The 27136-nt window shown below is 37.8% G+C and overlaps 1 protein-coding gene across 8 annotated transcripts in view; it reads left to right on the top strand.

The window, feature by feature from the left end:
- Window positions 1–24839, top strand: part of usp2a (ubiquitin specific peptidase 2a) — a 40982-nt gene extending 16143 nt beyond the window's left edge. For 5 of the 8 annotated variants that reach the window (XM_022668864.2, XM_022668863.2, XM_022668877.2 and 2 more), the window contains 11 exons: window positions 14572–14622; window positions 16946–17069; window positions 17181–17292; window positions 18112–18222; window positions 18490–18554; window positions 19320–19423; window positions 20499–20579; window positions 20698–20776; window positions 22133–22240; window positions 22362–22482; window positions 23655–24839. In XM_022668864.2, coding sequence (XP_022524585.2) covers window positions 14572–14622; window positions 16946–17069; window positions 17181–17292; window positions 18112–18222; window positions 18490–18554; window positions 19320–19423; window positions 20499–20579; window positions 20698–20776; window positions 22133–22240; window positions 22362–22482; window positions 23655–23730 — 1032 coding nt within the window. In that variant the 3' untranslated portion in view covers window positions 23731–24839. Of the gene's footprint in view, window positions 1–3615; window positions 4114–14571; window positions 14623–16945; window positions 17070–17180; window positions 17293–18111; window positions 18223–18489; window positions 18555–19319; window positions 19424–20498; window positions 20580–20697; window positions 20777–22132; window positions 22241–22361; window positions 22483–23654 lie in introns of those variants that run through there. The other 3 variants (XM_007236881.4, XM_022668887.2, XM_049466944.1) reach the window with 3 other exon arrangements.
- Window positions 24840–27136: the final 2297 nt, after the last annotated feature.

Genomic DNA, 27136 nt, shown 5'->3' on the forward strand with positions numbered 1-27136 from the left:
TGTTTTTCATTATTCTCTTCACACATCCCAGTTTAGAAAGGTCAAAGTGCAGGGTTAGCTATACTACACCAACCCTGGAGCAGAGAGGGCAAACAATCTTGCTCAAGCTCCCCAACAGTAGCAGCCTAGCAGAGCCGGGTTGTCAGTAACCATTGCTCTGCTACTGCCCAATATATATATAGAAGTTTGGACACACCTTCTCATTCAATGTTTTTATTTGTTTTTTAGCTTGCAAATTAATACTGAAGTCATTCAGACTGTGAAGGAGCACATAAGGAATCATGTAGTCCTAAAAGTGTAAAACTAACCAAAATAAAGTCCTCATCTGGGTTATCTGCTGTTAATTTGAGAAAGCTAACTAAGCTAATTGTATCAGCCCCACATTAACAGCAAGAAAAAAACACACATTTATACATTTCACTTGAAAGGAAGTTGCAAAAAAAAAAGTCAAATATTCTATATTTTATAGTAGTGTACTTACCAATATGTGTGTCTGTTTAACTGACTCTGTTCTAATCAGCTTCTTCGGGCGCTGTTAATTAATGGACATAATCAACCAATTAGCTGGATTGTTACTACCGGGGCACTGTGGCTGTTGGTCCAACTGCATGTGATTCAGGTGCAGCAGTGATAGTGGCTGGAATGTGTTTAATGACATATGGTGGCATAGTAATCCTTAGTAACTTCCTGTTGAGACAAAACTGGTTAGTATTCTAATATTTGTATACTACTGTAGCAAAGCTGCACTATTACGATTAGTATATAGTATTTGCCTTCTGGTATTTGTGTGTAGTATGTAATACTGGGTCAAATTTGGGTAGAAAAAACAAGTTCAGTTATTAGTTACGTTATTAAAAAGCTGAATGTTTGCATAAAACACTCTAGGTTGGGAGTACATAAACAGTTAAACTATCTGGCTAGTTATCTAAATAAATCAGCATTTATTTATCAGTGATAGTAAGAAGCCTTCAGATCTGGGTCATAGTAAATAGTACGGTTACTCCATTTTACTTGTGATGAAAATAAATCGAAGTGTCCCTGATTTTGGAGGATCTTACTTTTCTTACTAGTGCTGGTACTGATGTCAGAGCTGTATTAGAAGACACATGCACATGTACACGTGCATATGATATACACAAACACTCCTGGCTGTGAGCTGTTTGTTTTGTACATACTGCAGACTTAGTCACAAGACTTTTAGGAACAGAATGCTTCCCCTGAGCAGGACTTGAGGCTACCAACACAGCAACAGCAGCTTATCTCAAAAACACCCACTGCTGATATTCAGCAGTATTTTTTATATGACTTAGATATATGTTTGTTTATGTCTGGTAATTGGAACAAAATGGACACGTGAATGGGAACTAGCCATAAGCTTCTTGTTTCTGGGAATTCCATTATTTTTATTTTTATTGTACTATGTTATGCCTCAATAAAATAGCGTGATTTTTTCATCAAAAGAATGAAAAAAATGGTCCTCTTAAACCTTAACTGTGTGTTTTGTCAGATTGGGGTATGCAGTGAACAGCTGCAAAGCTGTTCTTGTATTCCAGTAATATATGTGGCCTATATATCAGGTAGAATGTCTACTGAAATACAAAAATGTATGGGATAGGGGTATGTAAATTAATTATAAAGTTTTACCTTAGAGGGTTTTGAATAACACACACCTGTATAAGTTAAGGCGTAGGGGTGCAAAATGATATCAAAATTGTATTGGTATTGGCTGATAACTGCCAATAAAAAGTCCTCTCATGTGAGGTGAGGTGAGGTGTTGAGAACAGGGGGTTCAGAATTTTCTCTTGTCTGAGCCACTAAAAATTTGAACAACAGGCAAAAGAAACAAGTGGTTGCCTTGCTGTTGTTAAGCACTTTCTATAGTATTCCAGGTTGTTACTAGGGTTTTTGCAATGTACACTCATTAACAAATATGTGGGGGGAGCCTAGGTGTTTTTCGTCCACTTATCCAGTTTATACTCTGTTAAGGCTGGCATACCTCTTAGTCTCTTTTACCTCTTATACCTCTTTAAAGATAGTGACTGCATCAAAACTGATGAATGATTTTTTTTTTATTGGATGCTTTTACCTCTTTATGTACAGGCTTTAAAGTAAAGACTTAATCGGCCTAGTGACAGTGCAGAAATGTAGGTAATTCCATGGAGATTACTTACTTTTTTATACTTTATTATTTCTGTAAATAGCTCTTTGCTTATTTTTAGTAAAATGCATTTAACTTTAATTTATACACAAAAAACATATTTACTCTTGCAGGTAGTTTTGTCTTGGGGTATTGACTTTTTTTTAGTAAAAATGGATTGAATTCCTTAATATCAGAACTCAAAACTAACACCTTCCCACCGATGTTCACATAGTCTATTTTGGATAATAGAGCTGTGCTTTTAAGACAAGCAGCCATCTAATGATGGCAGGAAAAAAATGCTAATAAATGTAAGTTGGGACTTTAGACATTGGAATGGTTCTGGGATGGTTGTGTAAAAATTGTATCTGGAGCCCTGCATAACACTACTCAACAGTTAAGATAAGATGCATTTAAAAGTGTATGTATAATTTCAGTGTTTTCTTGTTTGTAAAGTATTGCTGCAGTGGTGTGAATTGTAATAATGCTGAGAAAACAAAAATCCTCATAGAAATCACAGGCTGGTATGAAAAAAATTTGGTACAATATATTGTACATACTGTTGTAATCCTGATTGTGGTGTAACCTACTGTTTTAGCAGCTAGTGGCCTTTTCACAGTCCTCTCAGTATTCATGCAGTTTTTCTAACTAACCAGAGGTGCCTTAATTAAGTAAAACATTTGGTTATCTATACATTCTAAAATAACATAAACATTTTACTTATACTCCTTATATTAAAAAAAAAATAGTCTTATACTCCTATTTCATTTTATCTTTTAAACACACAATCAAGTGGAGAGTGCATTATATACCACTGTGGAGCACTGTCCCTTATGGCATTTTTCCCCTGACATTACATTTACTTTTAAACTTTAGGTAGTTATGAAACCAGTACTTTTACACTTTTTTGAGTAAAAAGCTTGAGCAGATACTTCAACTTCTGCTGAAGCATTTTAAACCCTAATATCTATACTTTACCTGAGTAATGACTAACACCTTTATAACTAAAATAAACTAATGCTAATGATGTGTGATTAGTATTTACAATTTTTCACGCAAAACCATGTTTTAAACCATGCTACAGCACTTTCTCTGACGTCGTGGCTAATTGTGAAAACGTCGTTTTTAAGAAAATGTGCTAAAAATAGCGTGTCCTTGAGGTCTAGCCTATCAATGGAGATGTGTCAGAAAGTCCTCTGTGTTTTTTTTTTTTTCTCAGACGGAAGCGAAGGCACGCTCTGTTTCTTTTACCACCTGTTTGCGCAGAGGTCCCGCCTCCTTGCGTCCTGTGCCAGGATTGGCTAGGAGTTCGTAATCGCGTTGAGTTAACCAATGAGGGCGGGACCTTGCGCAATACGGGCGGAAAATGAAAAAACAGCTCAGAAAGCGACGTGTGTTTGACGTCAGCGCTAAGCTGATGTGGGTGGGAGCTTAGTGTAGTAAAGAGCAATGCCTCCACGACATAGGGGAGATCTGAAATCACGCACATCTCAGTGCCCACACCAGTTGCGCATCTAGACTGTGCTGTGATGGATTGCTTTTAATCATTGGTGACGTTTTTTTCTGCCTGAACATCGATGTTCAGCACTATGGTATGGTAGATGCTGATCCATGCTGTGCTGTGCTGTGCTGTCACTCTTCACCACTCTACTGAATGAACTGTCCTGGCTACAGATGAGATGAGATGTTCCACATGAAGAACCCACCTGAGTCAGAGTGTTAAGAAGAGGACACATTTGCTGGATGTTGATACGGACGTTTGGTCTGGGGAAACAATATTTCACTTTTTTTTAGTGAGAAGCTTTTATTTTTAAACCATGCCCAGCATGCGCCAGTCCTACACCGTGACCATACCAGAGGAGCCCCCAGCTTCTTCTTTCGCCTTTCTGAAGCAGGATGTGCGGAGGAAAACCACAGCTGTGCCAGGATCTGTGTTGGTGTCCACATTCGTGGGGCTTCTGATTAATCAAGCCAAGGTATGAGGAACCTGTTAACCTGGGTCTGAAACAGGCTGCTGTGCTACAGGGACAGGGAATGTGTATGTATATGTACAGCTCTGGAAAAAATTAAGAGACCACTTCAGTCTCTGAATTAGTTTCTCTGATTTTGCTATTTATAGGTATATGTTTGAGTAAAATGATCATTGATGTTTTATTCTGTAAACCACTGACAACATTTCTCCCGAATTCCAAATAAAAATGTTGTCATTTAGAGCATTTATTTGGAGAAAATGAGAAATGGCTGAATTAACAAAAAAGATGCAGAGCCTTTAGACTTCAAATAATGTAAAGGATACAAGTTCACATTCATGAAGTTTTTCATGAAATCAATATTTGTCGGAATAACCCTGTTTTTTAATCACAGTGTTCATGCATCTTGGCATATGTATATATACAAATAAAAGGAAAAGCATGCAAGTGATGAATTGAATGTTTTGTACATCTCACAATGTCATTGGCATTGCATGCTTCTTGCTTTCTCCATCTGTAAGCTTTCTCTTTCAGAGCTTTTCTAAGGGATCAGTATCAGTATTCCCACAGGCCATTGGTTATATAACCATGGGCAAAGTGAGCCCACTCGTTTCCGCTGTGCTGTGCACTGACTGTATGGAACGCTTGTATTTTTGTATTTTCATGGTGGAGTTGAACTGAGTTGATGTTTGCTTTATGTAACTACTATAAAGACAGAGAAGAATGATATTGAGATTGTCAGAGTTCATCACAATGTTGTGCATTTAAGCTGTGCTGTCCAGGCTAAACAAGACAGAGCACTGATTGGATTCAGCCATTGAGAAACAGTTATAAGTGCAGATCAAAGATGGCAAGCTGTATGACTCATGACATGTGAAGCAGATCTGTACAGCTGTCCAGTGTTATGTAATGAGCAGAAATCGCATTAGAACTCTCTTTAATGCAGCAGAGGCTGCCTCTGGACCCTCTGCTCGCGTCCTGCCTTTGTTGTTGAGCATCTCTCTTTTTTTAGCTCTTCTTCTTTTCTGTTTTCTGTATCCAGTTCCTGCGTACTCCCCGTGCTTTGACACAGAGCTGCGGGAATTCTCAGAAAGCATTCAGCAAACAAAGCAACAAGTCACAGCCCAGGCAGTTGAGTTGTGTCAGAGATGTAGGCTAACTGCGATGTATTTAACCTTGTTAATTATGCCCAACCACATGGATAATGAACTAGGCAGTTTAATTACAAGGGAGAGGATAATTAAAAAATGTAGATCAGTTAAAGCATTAAATGTCCGGTGTTGAACAAGATACAAGGTACAGAAAGACTGTACTGGTTACCATTTGTAAAGTAACTTAAATTTGTAGAAAAATGTGAAATTTATATTTACATAAAAAGAGTAAAAATACTGACTTATTATTATTCTGTTTTCCTGAACAATTCACACTTTTATGAAGACACACCGGACATGATTTTTATATCCAATTCCGTTCTAAATTTTCTCTCATAAGCAATGGTGCAGCCTCTTTATTCAATTAAAAAGAAAGTATTTTAGCCACTACTTCCAGATCTTCTTCAGCATGTTTTTTCATGACGACTTATATTCTTCCTTTTGACCTTGTTTTTATTCCAGTTGCTTTACAATTTAATTCACTGATAGTTTATAATATTATTGGGTTGGGTCCTTATCATTGCTGTTTTAACCCAAAACTCTCTTCATATGGAAAAATGTAAACATTTCAAGTTTCTTTTAGGAGCGTGAATATTAGTATATCCTTTTAAACTACAATCTTAAAGTTGTAAAAAGAAAAAAACCCTGTGTCCTATTTAAACAATAGAATACATAAAAAGCTATATCAAAAGTGAGAACCAGAATAATAAAAAGCATGAAAAAAACACTTAATAATATATAAGTGTTTTTTTAAATACTCACTATAGAATCTTTTTGTGGATAAAAAAAAACTGTCTGCTTGTTAGCTGTGCAGCGAATGAAGGAGTGTTGATTATATTGTAGCACTAGTGGAAAAACTTTTGTATTGAGTCACATCCTATTAATTGATAATGCAGTATTAATCAGATTTTTTTGTTGATTAAAATATGTTTACAGAAATTATTTTTCTCCCTTTTCATAGAGATTACATCCTGGCTGCTTAATGAACAGACTTTTTACTCCTGCATAAGAGCCTCCTTGATCCACCCAATAATCTTAAAAAGAAAGACACTGTTAAAGGATTTTGAGCCGAAATATAAAGGAATTTCTTTAAGCCTTTGGATTTAGATTGATATATGATACTTATATAATTGTCTCTGGAATCGTTAATTTGTACTTGCAAAAAGTCCTTCATATTCCCACAATTCATTTACATGGTACTTTTTTTTTGACCTTGCTTAAAGAAACCATTGTAGCACGTCTTAAAAGTGTCATTTCAGTAATTTCCTCCTGCCAGAAAATAGTAATATTACTTTAAACAATGTTGAAACTCTTCCATAGCTTAGTTCTTGTACATTTCTCTGCTGTTCCCTCTCCTCCTCTCTCTCTTAGCTAACCTCCAGTGACCCTTTCTCCTGGCCCCTTGGTGCGCTGCTGGAGTGACAGGTAGAGTTAGGAACCCGCTGGCCAGCTTGTTTTTGAGCTGCTGGCTGAAAGAGCAGGGACAGAACGCAGTGTTCCTCAGCACTGTCCAGTATTCGATGCCAGCTTTCTCTGGAGAGACTGGAGAAAATGTACGGTGGAAATGTACTTCTTTGGTATTCAACACAGGTATCAGACATGTGATAAATGAACAGAGTAGGTTGGAGTCAGTGACTCTACATTACAGGAGCTAAGTGGATTAAGTGGATTTTGGCAAATTAATGTGAGCTTTTTCTTGAATTCCCATTTACAGAGGACACAAGGGTCACTCTCTTTCTCGCTTGCACACTCGTTCTCTCCCTCAGGGAGTGGTGCACAGATTCTGTCAGGTACCCCTAGACATGCTGGTGACCCCTTTTTTTGGTATACCTACTGAAAATTAATGGTCTGAAGAAGGTGAAAAATAACACTGTAATACACTTTTACAAAAATTACATTACATTACATTACATTACATTTGGCAGACGCTTTTGTCCAAAGCGACTTACAATAGTCAAGTACAATGTAAAATAAGTTTAAAGGTAAAAACAACTTTGGATAATGTAATGTAATGTAATGTAATGTAATGTAATGTAATGTAATTATGATAATTTTTAAATCATATTTGTCATATATGTATAGTAGTATCAGAAAATTCCAGGTGCCACAGCTGCAGGGGTCTAGGGGTGTGGGTTTGATTCCTACTCCAGTCACTGTTTGTTCCGAGTTTGATGTGTTCTTCTCGTGTCCACTTTTCCTCTGGGTACTTTGATTTTCCACAGGGGAGTGTCCTGCCCTGTGCCCAATGGATTTCGTGTAGGTTGTCCACAAAAAGTAGATAGGAGTAGATAGTGGATGGATTGTTGTGTGGCTGGATGGATAAATATTGTAATATGTATTCTGTATTGTGAAAATGTCTATACTGCCCACCCCTAGAATGGATATTCTGCTGGGGGTTTCGGTCCTGAGGGCTAGTTTCTGACATCTACCCGGTAAACCTGCCAGTGTCTTAAATTAAATTTAGAGAGTTATATTTTTATCTCCAGCATTGGTTTAGGGTTGTCACGATACCAAAATTTTGACTTCGATACCGATACCAACTGTAGTATCACGATTCTCGATACCAAAACGATACTTGGAAGAAAAAAAAAACAATAAAAATATCTCAACATAAAATGTTTATTTTTGACTGAACTGGATTGAACACTGAACAATAGGTGCAAACGTTTTTATTCTAAAATGAAACATTTGAACAAAAAACAAGTTTCGTTTTTATAACCTTAACTATAACATAATTATCTAAACACTTCCTAAAAACTAAAACTAAAACCAGAGGTAATGGTAGCCTGACTATGTGAACCTGACGGGCGGGCAGAAGTTAAGTTCTGAATAAGGAAAATAAAGAGACAGAAGAACATTACAATGTTATGTTCATTTTAACACTGCTCCGTTTTATTAATCAACCGTTTACCGTTTTTAATAAGCAGTCGCTAGTAAATCTTAGTAAAACTACAGACAGAGTGTATCTTGACTAACTCCACTAACCTGTCGACTTCTCAGCTCTTTGTAGAGATCAGGGTGCTTGTCTGCTATTATGTTAAATAACACTGTAACATAGAAGCATAGAACTATTATTTAATTAAAATGATTTTTAAGAACAGCTAAACACACTGCTGCAGGTCAAACGCGGAGGCGTTCACGTGCGAGAGAGAGAAACAGAGAAAGAGACACAGCGAGAGTGAGAGAGAGAGAGAGATTTGCGTGTTCTGATGTGAGCTACTCACAGGTAAAGGATCTCTTTTATCTCCTCGTGCTCATATTCTAGTCCCACACATAAGTCTGCAGCTCCCTCAGTGTTTTCTGTCGTATTTTGCGGCTAGCGCGAGCGCTTACAACTAACACCGCGGACCGCGAGGTGCCGCCGCGCTTGTGCCGAATCCGCTACTGAATACGACTCACGCTTCGCGGACAGAATCGGCACAACACCCCCCGCTGTACAACTGCGGGAGAGAAAACAGCGCTAATAAATAAAGTACCGTATTTTTCGGACTATAAGGCGCACTTAAAAACTTTTAATTTTCACAAAAATTGACAGTGCGTCTTATAATACGGTGCGCCTTTTGTATGGATTTTACTCGTCAGGTTGTAAGGAGCAGTAAACACACACTCCGTGCAGCGTTATAGAGAGTTTCAGTGCTATACAGAGTCCAGAGCCGTGCAGCTCCGAGGCTGGAGCAGCAATAGCATTAGCTAGATGCTAACCGCTAAGCTAGCTAGCTTATTCACTGTTCAGAGATCAGTATTATCTAAATTTTACTCGTCAGGTTGTAAGGAGCAGTAAACACACACTCCGTGCAGCGTTATACAGAGTTTCAGTGCTATACAGAGTCCAGAGCCGTGCAGCTCCGAGGCTGGAGCAGCAAATGGCATTAGCTAGCTTATTCACTGTTCAGAGATCAGTATTATCTAAATTTTACCCGTCAGGTGTAAGGAGCAGTAAACACACACTCCGTGCAGAGCCGTGCCGCTCCGAGGCTGGAGCAGCAATAGCATTAGCTAGATGCTAACCGCTTAGCTAGCTAGCTTTTTCACTGTTCAGAGATCAGTATTTTCTAAATTTAGCACTTTTAATACTGCTGGAGCAGTATTATTAGAGTTAGATGCTAATCGCTAAGCGTTCACCGTTCAGAGGTGAGTTATCGGCCTGTAAGTCTGTGCTGCTTTGCCTGGCTAGCATTAGCTAGATGCTAAGCGCTAACTCTCTCAGAGGTGAGTTTTATCAGCCTGTAATCTGCTTGTTTACCGTGTTAAAACAAGCTAAGGGGGACGAATCGCTAGCTAATATCTCACTGTCTTACCAGAACACGCAGGATTACTCAGTGTAACGCTGTCGTTTAAGTTTGGGTTAACTTTACTAGTTTAGGTGACTAGCTAGCGTGCTAGCGGATAGCTATGCTAACGCTGGTGAAGCAAGCGTTAGTGGACATCTGGAAATCTAAGCTTACTGTAAATAAACTGAAGCACGTTACTCACCCAAATAAACAGTTTTCAGGAGAGGAATCTGTGTAGATTAATATCCAGCACTCGTTTGACTTTGAAAGAGCTAACGTTAGATTTGTATACTGAGACGCTCCACCGGCAAGCGACCACCCCCGGTGGGGGAAGGGAAACATGGCGCCACCCCTGTTCACTTTGATATAGGCACCCTTTCTAGTGTCACTTAACGCGCCTTATAATGCGATGCGCCCTATGTATGGAAAAATAGCAGAAAATAGGCGTTCTTTGATAGTGCGTCTTATAATACGGTGCGCCTTATAGTCCGAAAAATACGGTAGTTTAGTTTCACTTTCAGTTTTCGTTATTTTCGTTATTTTCGTTATTTTATTTAAAAATAAAAATATAACTAAAAAACAGATGCCTACATCTCAGACTATTTTCCCACACTTCACTCCTCGCGCCCGTTTTGTACACAAGTCGCGGACGAGAGACATCTGTTATTTTAGCCGTTGCCATTCTACACTCGCTGCTGCTCTGCTGGCTTGCGCGTGAATCGATTCATTTGTTCAGAACACTAAGTTTATCTGAATCCTGCCACACCGACTGCTGCGGTGTGAATCAGTTTTCTTATGAACTGAATCAAATCGCGCATACTAATTTGACTCATTTGAAGCTAGTGACTGGGCTATATACAGTATCGAAAGCATCGAACGCTAAAGAACCGAATCGTTTGTGATAACGTAGTATCGAAAAAGAATCGAACCTTCGGTACACCGTGCAACTCTACATTGGTTTTCACTTTTTGAAATAGTGTGAATCTGGCAGTTGTTCTTTATATTGTGTCAAAATTTCACAATAAACTGTCCTTTATAAATGCTCAAAAAATCCCTGAAATACAGTCTTTTTACACTTTCTTTCTTTGTTATATGTACAAGGTTTTTGTTTAATATAGGCAATATACATGATATTGTACCTGGACCTGGTCACTGGAGGTTTGCAGTAAAGAAAATGGTAACTTGCACTTATGGCCTACAACAATGTAGCTGGGCCGTCAACTAATATATAAAATATTACTAAACACCCAAGAGAAATGAGCCCTAGAAGGCAATGTATGGGTGGGGGCACCCACCATTTATTTTGTTAAAAAAAATATTTACATAAAATTAGAGTAAACTCTTCCCAAACAAAGTAAGATTCTATACAGATTCTGTATGTAACTTTTTATATATGTTAACTTCTCTATGTGGTAGATTTTGTGTTTTTAACTAGTGTTTAGTCTCAAAACAAAGCAGTAAATTCCTAGAAACGTCTTAAATATAACCACCCCTTTTTTCCTCAAATGATACTGTTATGTATACAAGTGGCAGCTGTTTTAATAGGGCATCCGAAGATGCAATGCATTCTACAGTTCAACAAAAGAACATTGTTAACTCTTATTTACAATTAATTTACTGTAAAAAAAAAATACAGGATTTGGTCACAGGGTATTTTACAAAATAATTTTTGCATCATTGATGCAAGGAGAAGAATGTTAAGGTATAAAGAACAGGGACAGTAACCGCCATTCAACCCTAAAGGATATTTCCCAACGTGACTCTGTAATCCTTAGATCTGTACACACTAACAACATGCTCCACTGCCCCGAAGTCTAAGACTTATATCATCTCAACACAACTGAAGATGTGATGTCAGTAGAATTAATGGAATGGAATTATCCATTCATTCAGTCTCTTATATTTTCTCGCACCTGATTTCCAAATATTTGCAGATAGCAACTTGGAAACTGTATACTTAAAAGTACACTTAAAAATGCCTGTAATTTAGGAGCCACTGACAAAAATGACACACTGTTAGCTTGATATTTAAGTAATTGTCCGACTTTCACCAGAGCAAAAGCTCCAATATGGGTCAGTGGATGAAGCTGTGAAGACCTGTTGGCCGCAACCCATAATCTTATCTTTTGATCTGAACTCTACGAATGGTCCACGGTGTGCAATGAGGGAGCCAGTTATAAAAGCAGGATTAAGGGCTCCCTCACCTCTCTGTATTAGGGACAGCAGTGCACCGTGACCCACTTCCATCCTCGTCAACGGAAAGGGTCAGACAGAAAGTGAGAGCACTAAAGCTGTCCTATACTGTTTATTTGACAAGCTCATTTTTTAATGCTGCCATCAAGTTGTTTGAATTAAATGAGTGCACATGGACGCTCAGACTTTAATGGTTTACTCTCATAAACAAATTCTTTTTGAAAATTATATTATTCTGATTGGGTCATTTAATTTAGTTCTACTTTAAAGCCCATCTGAATCCATGTGTCATGGCTTTTTGCAGTAAGAAGAAACTAACCTTAATTGAAATCTAGTTTGTTTTTACACTTGTTATGATTCATTCAGACAGGTGTGAATGCAGATGTGGACCAAAACAACTGCAAGAAAACCTTTGAGAGCAGGTGGTCTTGGTCCAGTCCCAAACAACTTTGGAGCAAAGCTAATTTACAATGTCTGAATCTTCTTCCTGTGTGTACTTTTTTAAGCTCTTACACTTTTCCTGGTCTAAAACACATCATTCAGCTTAGGAGTTATGGTAATTAGCCGATTAGCTATTGATGGGAGAACTAGGTGTGTGAGGACAATCACCCTTTTTTCAGGTGCTGTCTATGTGCCATTACTAGAGTGCCAATACATTGAAGGCAATAGTTGGATCCCTAGTTCTGATACATCAGCTACAGACACCCATGCAAGCTAGTATCATGGAAGTGATGCCATCTAGCCACCCAAAGAGAGCATTACAGGTTGTGCTCTCTCGGGCTCCAGCTGCTGATGGCGAATGCAGCATAACATGAGATTCAATTTTTTTATGCTCAGGTCATAACATGCTTAGTATGCCACTTGGAGACCTAAAAATCAGTTTTTAAGAATCTGCAGACAATAATGTTGTCGGAATATCAGGGCAAACATTGTGTATCGTGTAAATGTCTTTAAATATTGTGATTGAATATTTTTAGCAGCTCTAAAGGCAAGGGTTGGAATCCACTGCTTTACAGTACTGATAGAAGATCTCTGTTAGAATAGGAGATGGATCATATGCTAACAAAGGCTTCAGTTCAGTACAATATAATAAATAAGTTTGCCTTCAGAATCTCTTCCAGTCTCCAGATTGTAATGTATGTGTGTGTATGTGTGTGTGTTTTCACAGTTCTTTCTCCAGTCCCTTAGTTAGGGGCTGTAAAAATAGAGCTGGCCGGCTCAGGAAGCTGTCAGGATGGCTCCCAACCGGCCAGCTGCTGATATGGGATCAGTGTTGCTGTGAGTACAGCAGATCAACCAATGAGCAAACAGCCCCGTGTGAGAGGATGCTATTTTTGGCATCGATGATATTACTCAGCAGAGTACAACAAACTCAGAGTCAGAGTGGCCGCTCTCAAAATGGCGGGACACAACAGGCAGGTTTCCAGTAGCAGCATTATCAGAGCGGGACATTGTGGATCCTCTCTCCTCCCGCAGCTGTTCAATGGAACACTGAGCACCAAACCATAAAAGCTTTGGTGCACATCCATCTGCAAGGGCTTTTAATTTGTTCGTGGAATTTCAGTGAAACAAGGATTTTGATAATCCCCAGTTAATTAAGCACCTATTCTCCCGGTGTTGTTGGGAAATGCACAGATGGTAGGCACTTGCATAGTAACAGTTAAATGCTTGTTTCCTCACATTTGATGGAAACAGTGATGAAATACTTCAGAATCGATCCTGGTGGAGCAGGAGGTCACAGTATATTCCGTGGTTGCTGTTGGCGTCCAGGTGAGACCTACTGACCGACGTCACAGTCACCCTGCTGTTTGATTGAGTTGCTGCTCAGGGTGGATCGTGTTTCTCCTACTGTGCTTCAGTGCTCCGGAAAAACAACACAACAGTGTCGGGTGTCCAGCGTGTCTGCTCCATTAATGGCTAGTTTCTGCCTGACCAGATCCCTATGCAGTTATGTTCACATTTTATCTCCTTCACTGCCACATTTAATGTTATCTAGAAGTAACTGTTACTACAAGTAGTATTATTAGTAATTTGTGCAGTTTTAAGTGTAAGGAAATTTTAAGTGTGGGCCCACATCCAGATCTTTAAGTTCTAAGGGGTCAAAGGAATCCCCCATAACTGGTTCATAAAATCCACAGAATAATAACATCTCCAAAATGGCAATATAACAGAAGAGGAAAAACATATTATTTAAGTAATTTCTATTGGTCCATTGATCATGAAATATTATATACATAATGCAAAGAACACCTGCCAGACTCAGGCCAAGTTAAGATTATGCCAGAAGTTCAGAAAATGGCAAAAATGGAAAAGCAATGATTTTTGGGATAAAAAGTAAAATAAATGTACCACTACTGCAAAAAAAATCCTTAGCATACTTTATATTCACCTACAATACAGTGCACATATGTATCAGTATATAATGTTGCAACAACATTAATACATACTTTTTTATATTTTTGTCTTACTGGCTAATATGTTTTAAAGTTAATCACACTCATAGTGAACAAAAGGTTATATATGTTAACATAAACAAATAAAAATACATAAATCAATCATTATTAGAGAGTTAGAAACTAAAGGAAAGCTTGTAAGTTTTTCTATAAAAATGTGCTGCTTCACTATGTAATACAATATAACTGTGGAGCTGCATGAACAATCTCATATAGACATCAGTCCATATACTTTTTTGTCTTTGCTCGTCAACAAATGCATATTTACAGCTGTCAATAAGGGGTCTATAAAAGCAGCCCATTTACAAAAAATACAAATGATGTCACTTATTGTTCCTTGTATTTGCAAACTAGTATTTTTGTTCACTATAAACATTTGTTTGATTTGTTTTACAGAACTCCAAGAGTGCCCAGGGGCTGGTGGGACTGAAGAACTTAGGAAATACAGTAAGTACACTAATGACCCATTTTTCCACATCTGTTCTCTCCACTTAATAGTGTTTTTTTCGTACACTGTATGGACAAAAGTATTTTTGGACACCTGCTCATTTATTTTTTTCTTCTTCTGTAAAGAGTGTTAAAAAACATTTATCTTGCTTTCTACTAGATATTGGAGCACTGCTAATGTTGTAAACAAAATGTTTTATTGGAAGCAACATCATAATTCCAGTAAACACAGTTACTCTGCTCCATAGATCAATGCTAGTGGGCTTTATACCCCTGTAACTCACTCCTGGCATTTGGGTTGGTACCAATAGGTTTATGTAAATCATTCCTGTATCATTTCTTAAGATACTTTTCAACAGGGACTAGACAAGCTGTGTGGTGCATCTGCACATCTGTAGCAGTAATGTGTGCAACTTTCATTAACACACCGTTTATTAGAAGAGGTGCCCACAAATATTTGCACACTATGTGCAATTTTACACAAGCTCCATTAGCAGAGTGAATTCCTCCCCTGACTAGCGTATTCTCGTCATCTACTGTTTACGGAACGCAGAGTATTTCTGACTCAAAATAGAATCTGTTTAATCTGTCATATCTCTCAACTTTTGCTGGCGACAAATCCGGCAGTTCAGAGAAGACGTGTTTTGATATCACTTTCACATTCCTCTTGGTCTTTCCACCTGATGAGATTATTTGTCATGGTATCTCTTTGCTCTGAACATTCAGTTAGGATGCATTTGCCAGGCAACAGTAATCGGAGAGTCCAAAAATAAATCATTACATGTTACATGCTGAACTGGTCCAAGGCCAACGATTCCCTCATTGCCTCTCCACCTCATACTACACTCTTAAAGTGCCTCAAAAGGTTCTTTAAGCAATGCTATAGAACAGCTTGTGGTAATATGAAGAATCATGTCTGTTGTAAAAGAGGTGTGAGCTATCCATTGGTATCGCTAAAATAACAAGTTGAAGCATTTGTAAAAGTAAGACTACAGCATTTGTAAGACTAGGCCTGTCACAAAAATTACAATATCAATATATATTCTTCAATATCACCCATTTTTTGTCTTAGTAAGTAGAGCCTATAAACATGCATGAGCCAGTGTGTTGACTTTGTATAAACCAGTATTTAATCTAATTTGTATTTTATTTATTTAGGGAAGTATATATTTTTTACATTCCCATTCCATTCTCTAAATATTCCTAAACGTTTATTGCTCTTTAAATTGGTGTAATTCAATTATTTTGTTATATCATATTGTATAATCTTTAAATCAGTGTCATTAAGGGAGAATACTATTGTTTACCACATTTTTTATCCCATATTCTCCCCAATTTACAAGGCCAATTACCCAACCCACTCATTAGAACTCTCACTATCGCTAGTGCTGCTCCAACACCAGGAGGAGAAAGACTAGCACATGCCTCCTCTGACACACGTGAAATCAGCCACCGCCTCTTTTCAAACTCCTACTGATGTAGCATTGCTAAGTAGCGGAGAAAAACGCAGCAACTCGGTTCTGATACATCAGCTCACAGACGCCTTGTACTGCGGACATCACCCTTTGGAATGATATGGGAAAAGAGAGAGCAAGGCCAATTGTGCTTCCTCAACACCCTGGCAGCTGATTGCAAGCTGCATAACAGGGATTCGAACCACCAATCTCCCGAACATAGTGGCAGCGCCTTAGTCTGCTGGACCACTCGGTGCCCACAATATTGTTTATATTAAAAGAGCTATCAGGACAGGCCTAGTCCAGACTTACAGACTGTTTAGTTTGGTCTAAACCAAAATAGCAGGTGTGAAAGGAACCACAATAAAGACCAAAGGACCAAAATTTTGTCCAAATAAAATAAGTAGTAGGCAATCGTCATCCATTCAGCAACAAAAGAAGAAAAAGACCTTGTGTTGTTCCAAAATCTGACTCCCAATTTCATGCATGTTTATCACACACCAATACAGATTTCGCTGGTGATTTCTGTATTTACTATAACTCTAGATAAAAGGAATCAGAAGACGCAACTTACCGAACATTCAACAAGTATGGAGAGACGTAGCCTGCATAAGTGATGACGACAGGCATGGCAAAGTTCACTAAACTGCATTGTGAAACTAAAACAAACTGAATCAAATGTATACAGTGTAACAAACAAAACAACTTTGGTTTGGACTCTGGTTCAAACTTTCAGGAGTAAAAATGGCCTTACATGATCTGTGCAGGGCTGTGGATTGAGCTCTTGCCTTCTCTCCTCTTTCCCCATTGCTTTTTATTTCAGGTTATATGGTAATTTTTAAAGTTCTCTCTCTTTCCTCTTTTTGCAGTGCTTTATGAACTCCATCCTCCAGTGTCTTAGCAACACACACAGCCTGCGAGACTACTGTCTGCACAACTCCCACCGCAGAGACCTCAACAACAACAGTCGCACAAACACTGCACTCATGGAGGGTGTGGGAGCTTTTAAAGTTTCTCTTTGTGTTCGGTGACTCCCTCTGTTAAAACACACCACCTCTGTCCCACTGCTCAGCTCAAAGTATTCCTCTGCTCTTTTGATCTCAGAGTTCGCCAGGCTCATTCAGGCGATGTGGACGTCGTCCGGCAGCGAAGCGGTCAGCCCTTCTGAGTTCAAAACGCAGATTCAGCGATATGCTCCCAGATTTGTGGGATACAAGTAAGTTTTGGCACCGAGCCTCAGAAATTCATTCAGATCTGAGGACCTGCAGGGTGAAGTTAGAAGCTCTTTTAACTGTTCTGTGATGGTTAATGTTTTTGTTTATACTCAATTAAACTTTATAGAATAATTGCAACAGTGACTATGTGTGGTTGTTACATTTAAAAGGCCTAATATACTTCAAAGAACATTTTTACTTTGGATTTTATTACTAGCTAGAAATAGAGTACGGAAAGTTATTAACCAGTTAAGGCCTTTTCACTATAGACTGTTGTGGTCAAGCTTCTCCATGCTTCCTATCAGGCATCCTCAGTCAGATATGTTGAAATGAGATTAAATTAGCTCTGGTAGAAAGGGCTTTTTGTATTATATCGTATTTTAGTGTTTCTCCTAGGCATATTCTCCTAGCCCTACTGTTAACTAACCCTAGTCCAAATCCTGTAATTTTATTCTTATTATTCCACAGACTTCTTTCACTTGAAAAAATGGTTCTGTAACTCTTAGCTTGTCAGCAAATGCATGGATACAGCTGTTCACATGTGTTTTGTATTTATGACAGTGATGTAAATGTGATATTTGACGTTCCATTACTGTATGGGGAGCCCTGGGAAAAAAACAGTTGTTTTATAATGCTTTAGGTTTTCACTTTAATTTCATTTCCTTTTTTTTGCAGTGTTTTGTAAGAAAATATTGCTTATTAAGGTTAATTCAGTCTGCTGTTTCTATTTTTTCGGCAGTCCAATGCTTTGCTTGCTGTGCATTTTGTAATTCAGCCCATTTCCCCACAGCAGGTACTGATCTATATCCTGTGTTGTTCAGCCAACAGGACGCTCAGGAGTTTCTGCGCTTCCTGCTGGACGGCCTGCACAACGAGGTGAACAGGGTTACAGTCCGGCCACGGGCAACTACAGAGGACTTCGACCATTTGCCGTAAGTGTGCGTGTGTGCGGATGTGTGTTGTGTGTTTTATTTTTGAGTCTGATTTCTCCCTGCTGAGCTGCTGGGCCACAGCCAAGCGTGAGTTTACTGTAGCGTAGATCAGAGGGCAGCTCGTTCAGATGAGCAGCACATGCGCTCTGTGGTCTAACTCAGGGTTAAATTTGCAAATGTTTCCAGCAAAGTATGTGGACAATTTTGAGTAGCACTTCCCTTCACACATGTTCCCCTGACTGTCAGTACTTGTTTTATCTGTCACAGTGATGAGGAGAAAGGGAAGAAGATGTGGAGCAAGTACCTGGAAAGAGAGGACAGTAAAATTGTAGGTATGTATGTTTGTGGATACACTGAGAGCTCTTATGGATTTGGGCCTCAGTGAATATATTGTAAGCTGATGGAATTAAACTTTGCATTTGTTATTATATAAACCAAACATAGACACTATGGGTAAAAATGCTGTGCATGCCAAGACTAAGCTTAAACATCACATGGGAAAATTATAGGAAAAATATATATATTTTATTAAAAATGGTAAAATTATCCCAAACTTTTAAACATGAGTCATTCTGGATATTAATATACAAATACAGTTAATTCCTAAAACCACAGCTATAATTAAGTACAGCTCCTTCCATCATTCCTGACAAGCTTGTTGGCACAGACTTTTGCAAACTGTATCTTTATTTTTGTTTTTGTTTTGACACCATTTGATTCTGGCTGATTTTTTACACTGTGTCAATCAATAATCAGTAATTTCAACCAAGTGACCAATAAAAACATTTCAAAATGACCTTAAGTCAGGAAGGTTTTGTTCTCCTTTGGTATTGTTACAGTTTTGGAGACATGTTTTTTTTTTTACATAAAAATCGTACTGTAAATATGCTGTATGTTACTCCAACAAAAAGAGGATTAGCTTTTTTGTGCTCTTGATTTTTAAAGAAACAGTAATTGAGCAGGTGTCCTAATACTATTGTCCATGTAGTGTATCAAAAATCTGTTAGCAGATCTTCCATAAACCATTGGATCCTTAAAAAGATTTTTTTTCCTTTAATGTATGTGTCTGATAAGCATATTTGTGTGTTTGTGTTTAGATTTGTTTGTAGGCCAACTGAAGAGCTCCTTGACATGCACTGAGTGTGGCTACTGTTCCACTGTGTTTGATCCCTTCTGGGATCTTTCCTTACCAATCGCCAAGGTCAGTTCTGCTCAGCAAATCACACATACAGTGGCAGGAAACAGTGTTTGCCCCCTTAGAGATTTATTTTGTTTTTGCATTTTTGTAACATTTACATTTTTCAGATTATCAAACAAACTTTAATATCAAACAAATATAACCTGAGTTAATAAAAAACACTGTAGAATCAAGAAGTCACTTAAATAAAACCTGTCTGACAACAAAAAGCAGGGTAAAACATTATGCCCCAATCTGAAGAAATTCAAAAACATATGAGAAAACAAAATCATTGACATTTGTTGGTCTGGAAAAGGATACAAAGTCATTTCTAAGGCTTTGGGACTCACAGCAGACCCCAGTAAGAGCTATTATTCACAAATGAAGAAAACACGGAACACTGGTAAACCTTCCTAGGTGTAGCCGTCTGACTGAAATTATTCCAAAAGAACATGGACAACTCATCCAGGAGGTCACAACAGAAACCAGAACAACATCTAAAGAACTGCATGTCTCACTTGCCTCAGTTAAGTTCAGTGTTAATGATTCAATAATAAGAAAACTGTGTACACTGCTGACCTAAAATAACACAGTGACCCCTTTCAAAGTCTGATTGAGATGCTGTAGCATGATCTTAATCAGGCTGTTCATGCTGGAAAACCCTTACATGTGTCTGAATTAAAACAATTCTGTAAAGAAGAGTGGAACAAAATTCCTCCACAGAGATGTGAAATATTCATTGCCAGTTATCAGTAAAGCTTGATTGCAGTTGTTGCCGCCAAGGGTGGCACAACCAAGTTATTCGTTTTAATGGGCAAACACTTTTTCACACAGGGCTAGATTGGTTTAAATAGTTTTTTTCTTTAATAAAATGATCATTTAAGAAGTGTTTTTTATATTTACTCAGGTTTTCTTCATCTGATATTAAAGCTTGTTTGATAATCTGAAAAATATCAGTATGACAAAAAAGCAAAAGTAAAATAAATCTGTAGGGGTCAAATACTTTTTTGTGCACTCACACACTCTGCTATGTCCTCTTTAACACACATGGTGCAGTGAAAGAAAGTGATTGGGGTTTAATAGTGTGTATTCCGCTCAGAAGGGCTACGGAGAGGTCAGTCTGATGGACTGCGTTCGGCTCTTCACTAAAGAAGACGTGCTTGATGGAGATGAGAAACCGGTAAGACTTGAGACATCTCCTTTCGGCCAGTACTAATTTTACAGTTCTGCATATTCCTCCACAATAGATAACAGTTGTTTTAAAGGGCTTACCTGTCTGTCTCTTTCTTCTCCTGCAGACGTGTTACAGATGTAAAGCCAGAAGAAGATGTACAAAGAAGTTCACAATTCAGAGGTTCCCCAAAATCCTAGTGCTACGTATCCTTCTGTTTATTTGTTTCTTTGTTAAGATATCAAGGTATTAAATTCACAGTGTATGATACCAGATAACACTTTGGCAAAAATTGGTTTCCTGGACAATGTTTAAGCTTAGTCCAAAACTACATTGCATGGACTAAAATTAATCATCAAGTGTTTTTAGTCTGTGTTTTGCATTGACTTTAATCTCAATTTATTTATTTAAAAAAAATAGTCTTCTAGTTTAATTAAAGTACGAGTTGAAAATAGTACATACAAATATTTTAACAATGTATTTCTAAAATATGGTACCAGCAAGGGAAGTTTATTTATTAGATCATAAAATGAAACATATAGTATATGGAAAAGAATGATTGACAGTCATTACTGACAGAATTCGAGCACAAATTACACACGGTTCAGCTCAACACTGGTTGACTATCAGAACTGGTAGGGTTCCAGGACTGCCTGGTACCAAATTCTAGTATGAACAGAGTATTTGAAAATACTGACTATGTGAGTACCACACACAGCTTGTGATGCTGTCAGCAGGTACTTGCCCATAATGCACAGGATTTCTAATAATTATTACCAGTGTTAATAAGTCATTATGGACCATTACTACTGGTCCATCATGAAATGTCTTTCATTTTCAGATGCACTCACTAAGGATTCTTTGAGCTATGTCCTAGAAAACCTATTTGATTCCATAAAATTTCAAAATTGTCACAGAGGTTTTTTGTTCTTAAAACGATTTTTTACACTTCCTACAACATCTGGCAGCAACACATTTCAAAAAAGTTGGGATAGGGCAGCAAAAGGCACAAAATGTGAGGAGCAGAGTCTCTCAGAATCAGAGTCTCTCAGAATCAAGATAGGCAGAGGTTTGCGTATCTCTAAATTATGGAACAATTTTTAAAAATGTTCCTCAATGTAAAATTGTGAAGACTTTGGAAAATCTAAAGTACAAAATATCATCAATATATGAAGGAAATGTGCACAAGGTACAAGGCCAACCGTCAAAATTGGAAGCTTGTGATCTTCAGGCCTTCAGACAGCACTGCATTTATAACAGGCATAACAAAAGAAAGGTTTCCTGTTTTGCCTCAGTTTGTTTTAAATGACCCAGAAAAGATGTGTTTTCTCAAAATGTGTAGATACAGCTTTTTCTGAAATAAACAATGGTTTCAGGAAATGCTTTTCATCTTAAAACTGTTCTTAGTTCTACCAAGAACTTAGTGTTACAAACATTCTGGGATACCCACTCCTAGTTCTTTATCATCAGTTACTGAGACAAGTCAGTTCAGTTTGTTTCACATTTGTTAGTCAATACTTTATATTGGTAGGACTGTTTATTTCCTTGATTCATTCACTCAGATCTGAAGCGGTTCTCAGAAGCTCGAGTCAGATCCAGCAAGCTGTCCACTTTTGTCAACTTCCCCATGAAGGACCTGGACCTCAGGGAGTTCGCCTCTGACAGAAGCAGTTAGTACTGACTGACACTCGTGAACTTGCAAACAAAATTTATTGAAGTCATTCTATATACCTGTTTTTTAATATAAATAGTTTAATCTGAAAACACTTGTGTGTTTGTTCTCATCTCCAGGTAGTGCAGTCTACAACCTGTACGCAGTGTCCAATCACTCAGGCACTACCATGGGAGGACACTACACAGCATACTGCTGCAATCCTGCCACTGGAGAATGGTACACATACAATGACTCCAGGTACTGTTTACACAATCCACAGCTGAACATGCTCACCCGGTCACTGATTTCTCTGAATGCTGCTCACTGCTCCATGTCCCCACTCTTTTAATCTTCAGAGGCTCTTTATGAAGCTCCAGAGCTGCATGAGGCCAACTTACAGATTCTGGCTTCTGTTTTTCCAACCATTATTGTTTTTCTTTCTTTTTCTCTCACTTACTCCTGCTGAGCCACCCCTTTCTCTTTCTCTCCTGCTTTCTAACCTTCCTCCCACTCACACTCTCTCTCTGTGAACACTGCTGCCATTCTCACTGCCACATTCTCGGAAACGTATATCTTATTTTACTGTGTAATTCCTCACGGATTCAGCTTATTCACTACAGTAGTTAGTAAACTTTATAAAATTATTTAAACATGCAAAGAAATCACTATGTTTACACCATTATTAAACTCAAAGTAGCTCCACACACTTCATTGGTAGAATTCTGAGGGCCCTGGCATTTGAAATGAGGCACTCAGAGCTTTAAAAGTGCACAGCTAATTTATTTAAAATACTGTTTATACATGCCTTCAGGTATTTCTCTGGGCGCCGTCAGCTTGAAATTAAGTCAAGTCAACTGACAAGCAAGAACAAATAGGTAGAATATGGTAACAGATTTCAAAATTACTTTTGCTACTTTGAACTTGTTAATGATGTAAATATTGATTTGCAATTTCTATGCCATTATCACTAGCATTGTAAGCCTGTTATGAGCATCAGCTAAAAGCTCTGTATTTCAGAATACTAGAGACAAACAGAGGTAGATTATTCGATAATAGTTCATGCTCATTATCAAAATTCAATACACCCCAGAGTTCTCCTTTAAGTTCTCCTTATATGACTTTGCCATGAGCCTGTATGGAATTCACATAGGGCATAGTGCTTTATAAATAATAATGTACATAAATATACTTCAATAATATACAGACTCATTTTATTCTATGTTGTTTGAGCTAAATGAGCTTCCCAGCCCAAATAACAAAAAAAAAACTCTATGCTCTGCCAGTTGTAGCAAATTTATAGTTTGCTTTTCTGATTTTTAAGAAAATATCTATTAGAAAATATGTTCTATGGGTTTCGCTGATATATTTTACCTTACATTAGTTTATGCTGCTGCTGCATTAGCTCACAGCATGTTTCTGTTTTCCTGCAGAGTAACGCCAATGTCCTCCAGCCAGGTGCGCAGCAGCGACGCATATGTGCTGTTTTATGAGCGGGCTGGCCTGTGAGGACACCTGAGTTGCAGGAGAGAGAGAGAGCAGCTTCCAGGCACCCAGGGCTCATTACACACTCCTTCACACACTGCTCCAACTTCTCCTGACTGACAGAACAAAGAGACTGTCGCCCTCTTCTGGACACCCAACAAAAATAAATGTCTTGTAGTAAAGGGCACTCTTGTTACTGTGACCAGACTGTTTCGAATGGGCGGAGCAGAAGGTGTGTCCTGATGCCTCTGCGAACGTGCGTGTGTTTGCGTGTGTGTAGGACTGAGTGTATCTGTGTGTATGTGTCTGAGGGCAGCTGCTGGGAGACATTGTCAGGCAATAAACCCCTCATGGCTCTGTCTCAGAAGTCTCTTGCTATGCACTGCAACAGGACTTGTCCCGACTGCGCCTTCTTCTCGTTAAAGACCGCCTCAATATTAAGACTGGTTTTAAACTGTTAATGAATTGTTTTTTCCCTTGTTTTAACTTTTTTTTTTATTCCCTGCACTCTGAACTGGGAACTGAACTGGTATTACGCATCAAGAGGGCATAAGGAGAACAACATGAATTACTGCTTCAAGGCTGCAACTTATAGCTACCTGATGATCATGCTCACCTCCCCACACTTTGTTGTTTTAGTGTTTCATTTCACCTGTGAGTCCCTCCTGATTGCTCTCGAATCTCCTGAGGGTTGGAAAGGGGGGAAAAAGTCTGATGAAAGCTCTGTCGAAATGGTTAGGGTGGCCGTGTGGCTGTGGCTTGTTTTTATTCAGTGTGGCTGCTACTGATCCCTGATACTTAAAACGCTGTGAATGAAAGGACAGTCCAGGTCAGCTGACTATAATAAGAAAAATAGTCCTGATCGTATGGACTGGTTCATCCTTGATTTCATGCCATTGAACAACATGGGAAGAATGTTTTGGAAAACAAACAGAAAACACTATATATGTATATTTTTATATATGATAGAGAATGTACTATACAGTGGTGCTGAAAATGACCTGTTACTGTTTTCAGTTGGTTTAACAGGAGAAAGACCGGATTCTATTTATGATTACAGGTGATATAATGTCAGATGAGTCACTTTTTAACAGTGGCAGATGATGTACAAAACAATAAAGTTTTGAAAAACATCCAGTCCTGTCTTTTTATTATCTGCGTACAGTCTTAATTCTGTAAGATGTTGGCACTGGTGTACTGCAATTATAGTGGTGCAGTGTAAAAAATAAATAGATTACCTTTATCAGAATGTACGTTCTGCATTAAAACTATGGGTACTATCATTTACTTAGGCCTGTCACAATAGCTTTTTTAGGACTATATATTGTCCAAGAAATGATTGCCATTATCTATATTATTTTTGATAATATAGATAATATGATATAAAATTATATTTTATATCATTTTAAGAGTATGTTTTTACACTAATAATATAATCATATTTTAATAGCATAATAATGCAGTTACACTATTTAAAGGGCGGTGATTTTTTTATTATTATTAGGAATTATTCTTTATTATTAACCTTTTTTTAATCTTACATGACACAAAGTAAACTCACTGTCAATAAACTGTGGACATACCAGCTTATTATTATATGACTCTTCTTATAAAAAGTTGTAATTGGTGATTTCCAGGTCAGCAGAAATTACTCCTTTTCTTCCACAGCCATGCTTTTGTGTTGTGTGCAGTATGTGGTTCGGACATCCTTGTTAGAAAATCTGTGGACATTGGAAAATATCTCACCTTGTAGGCAGAAAAATAAATTGAAAACGTCTTTAAGGCAGCGTATGTCTTTCTAAATTCCCAGTGCACTGATCGGCATTAATGGCATCAAAGAAATTTACTGACAACCCCATACCATGGCAGACCCTGGTTTTTGGAGTCCATCTCTTCCAAACAAGATCAGAAATACAGTTTCATCTTCTCACAATACATTTCCCACTATGTAACAGTCCAACCCTGATGCTTCTAACCTGAAGATTCTTTGAATTTAGTCTCCAAGTGTGCTGTTCTATGTAACTAATATTACGTCTGGTGAAATTCCCTAGGTGGCGTAGTTGACAACTTAATATACTTTTAAAGGGTCCCATAAGAATTAAAATACTTCAATAGAAGTTGATTTATCAAGTTAAGCTTTTTACTCAATTAAAAATACTGGTTCTGTAAAGAGAAACTAGCCCAAAATTTCACACCTTTGAAGCAAATGGCAAAACAACTGTGTGTATATATACAAACAAAAAAAGATGCCAAAAGAACACAAAATAAGAAAGTTCTGAAAAAAAAAAAAAAGATTTAAAGACAAGCAAAGATCTTAAACAAAATCCACACAAACGTTTCTTTGAAAAAAAAAAGACTTTTTCCATAAAGCAAAAATACAGAATAGTTTCTCTTTAAAAAAATTATAGTGTGCATACCGATACCTAAATATTTGTTATAAAGTGACAAAGTCTCTCAAAAGGACTTCATTTACGAGAAATCTCTCTCTTATCATTAAATAGTTTACTCACAGAAAACATTAGACTGTTTATTTACAAGAAGCTCACGGTCGCTGACCTTTTCCCTGGAGAGCAACTTCAGGCAAATGTCTCACTAATTCATGTTTGCATCTCCTTTCTAAGCATTTTAAGCAGGGCTGGGGTACTTTATTATTACAGAGGAGCATATTTCAGCTATTAATGTAAAGTTATTAATGTTAGTGTAGTTACTCTTAAGATATGTGAGTAGGCTTGAATAACCGTGGGCATGCATGGCCGTCTTCTTCTATACATGTTTTTAATGTTTAGGTGAATAAAGGTGCAGCTATAATAAAGGAGTATTGTTGTAAGGGATATACATTATTCACAGCAGCTGTTACTGACTGATGTTGATTTGATATTATTTTAAAAACTAAAACAATAGTTTAAGTAAACATTTTACATTGTGAGGAAAAACTGAAACAAAACTTTGGAAAATTTAATAGGAATTTGAGAAAAATAAACCGGCCCTGAGCCAGAGTTTAGAGGAGCTCTCCGGGGTTCTGAAAGAAAGACTTTAACATCAGCACTGTAGAGCACAGGCTGTGCAGGAGAGGCACAATCTGACATAACCGAGCATAACGCAGGGCCTACAATAAAAGTGTACCACAGCTCAGTTTGAGTGTTCGCCCTGGAGAGATGCCAAATCACATGACCAGTGTCCTGCTCACAGACGGATCTTACTCCAACCAAGCACGGCTTTTTTTTTCTTCATTATTTCACATTTAGAGTACTTCACCTGTACTCAAGTTCTCAACCCATTATTTTTCTTTTTAGATCTCTTTTTTTCTTACTTTTTTACGCGTTTTTGTTCTGTTGTCTTGTAAAATTAGTTTTATGTCCGCTCTCTCTGTTTTTGCAATTTTTTCTTTTTTGTTTGTTGACCTGTCTAATTTTCTATTTGTTTTGTGATA

This window comes from Astyanax mexicanus, chromosome 18 (assembly GCF_023375975.1).
Source record: "Astyanax mexicanus isolate ESR-SI-001 chromosome 18, AstMex3_surface, whole genome shotgun sequence".
NCBI classification, from domain to species: Eukaryota; Metazoa; Chordata; class Actinopteri; order Characiformes; family Acestrorhamphidae; genus Astyanax; species Astyanax mexicanus.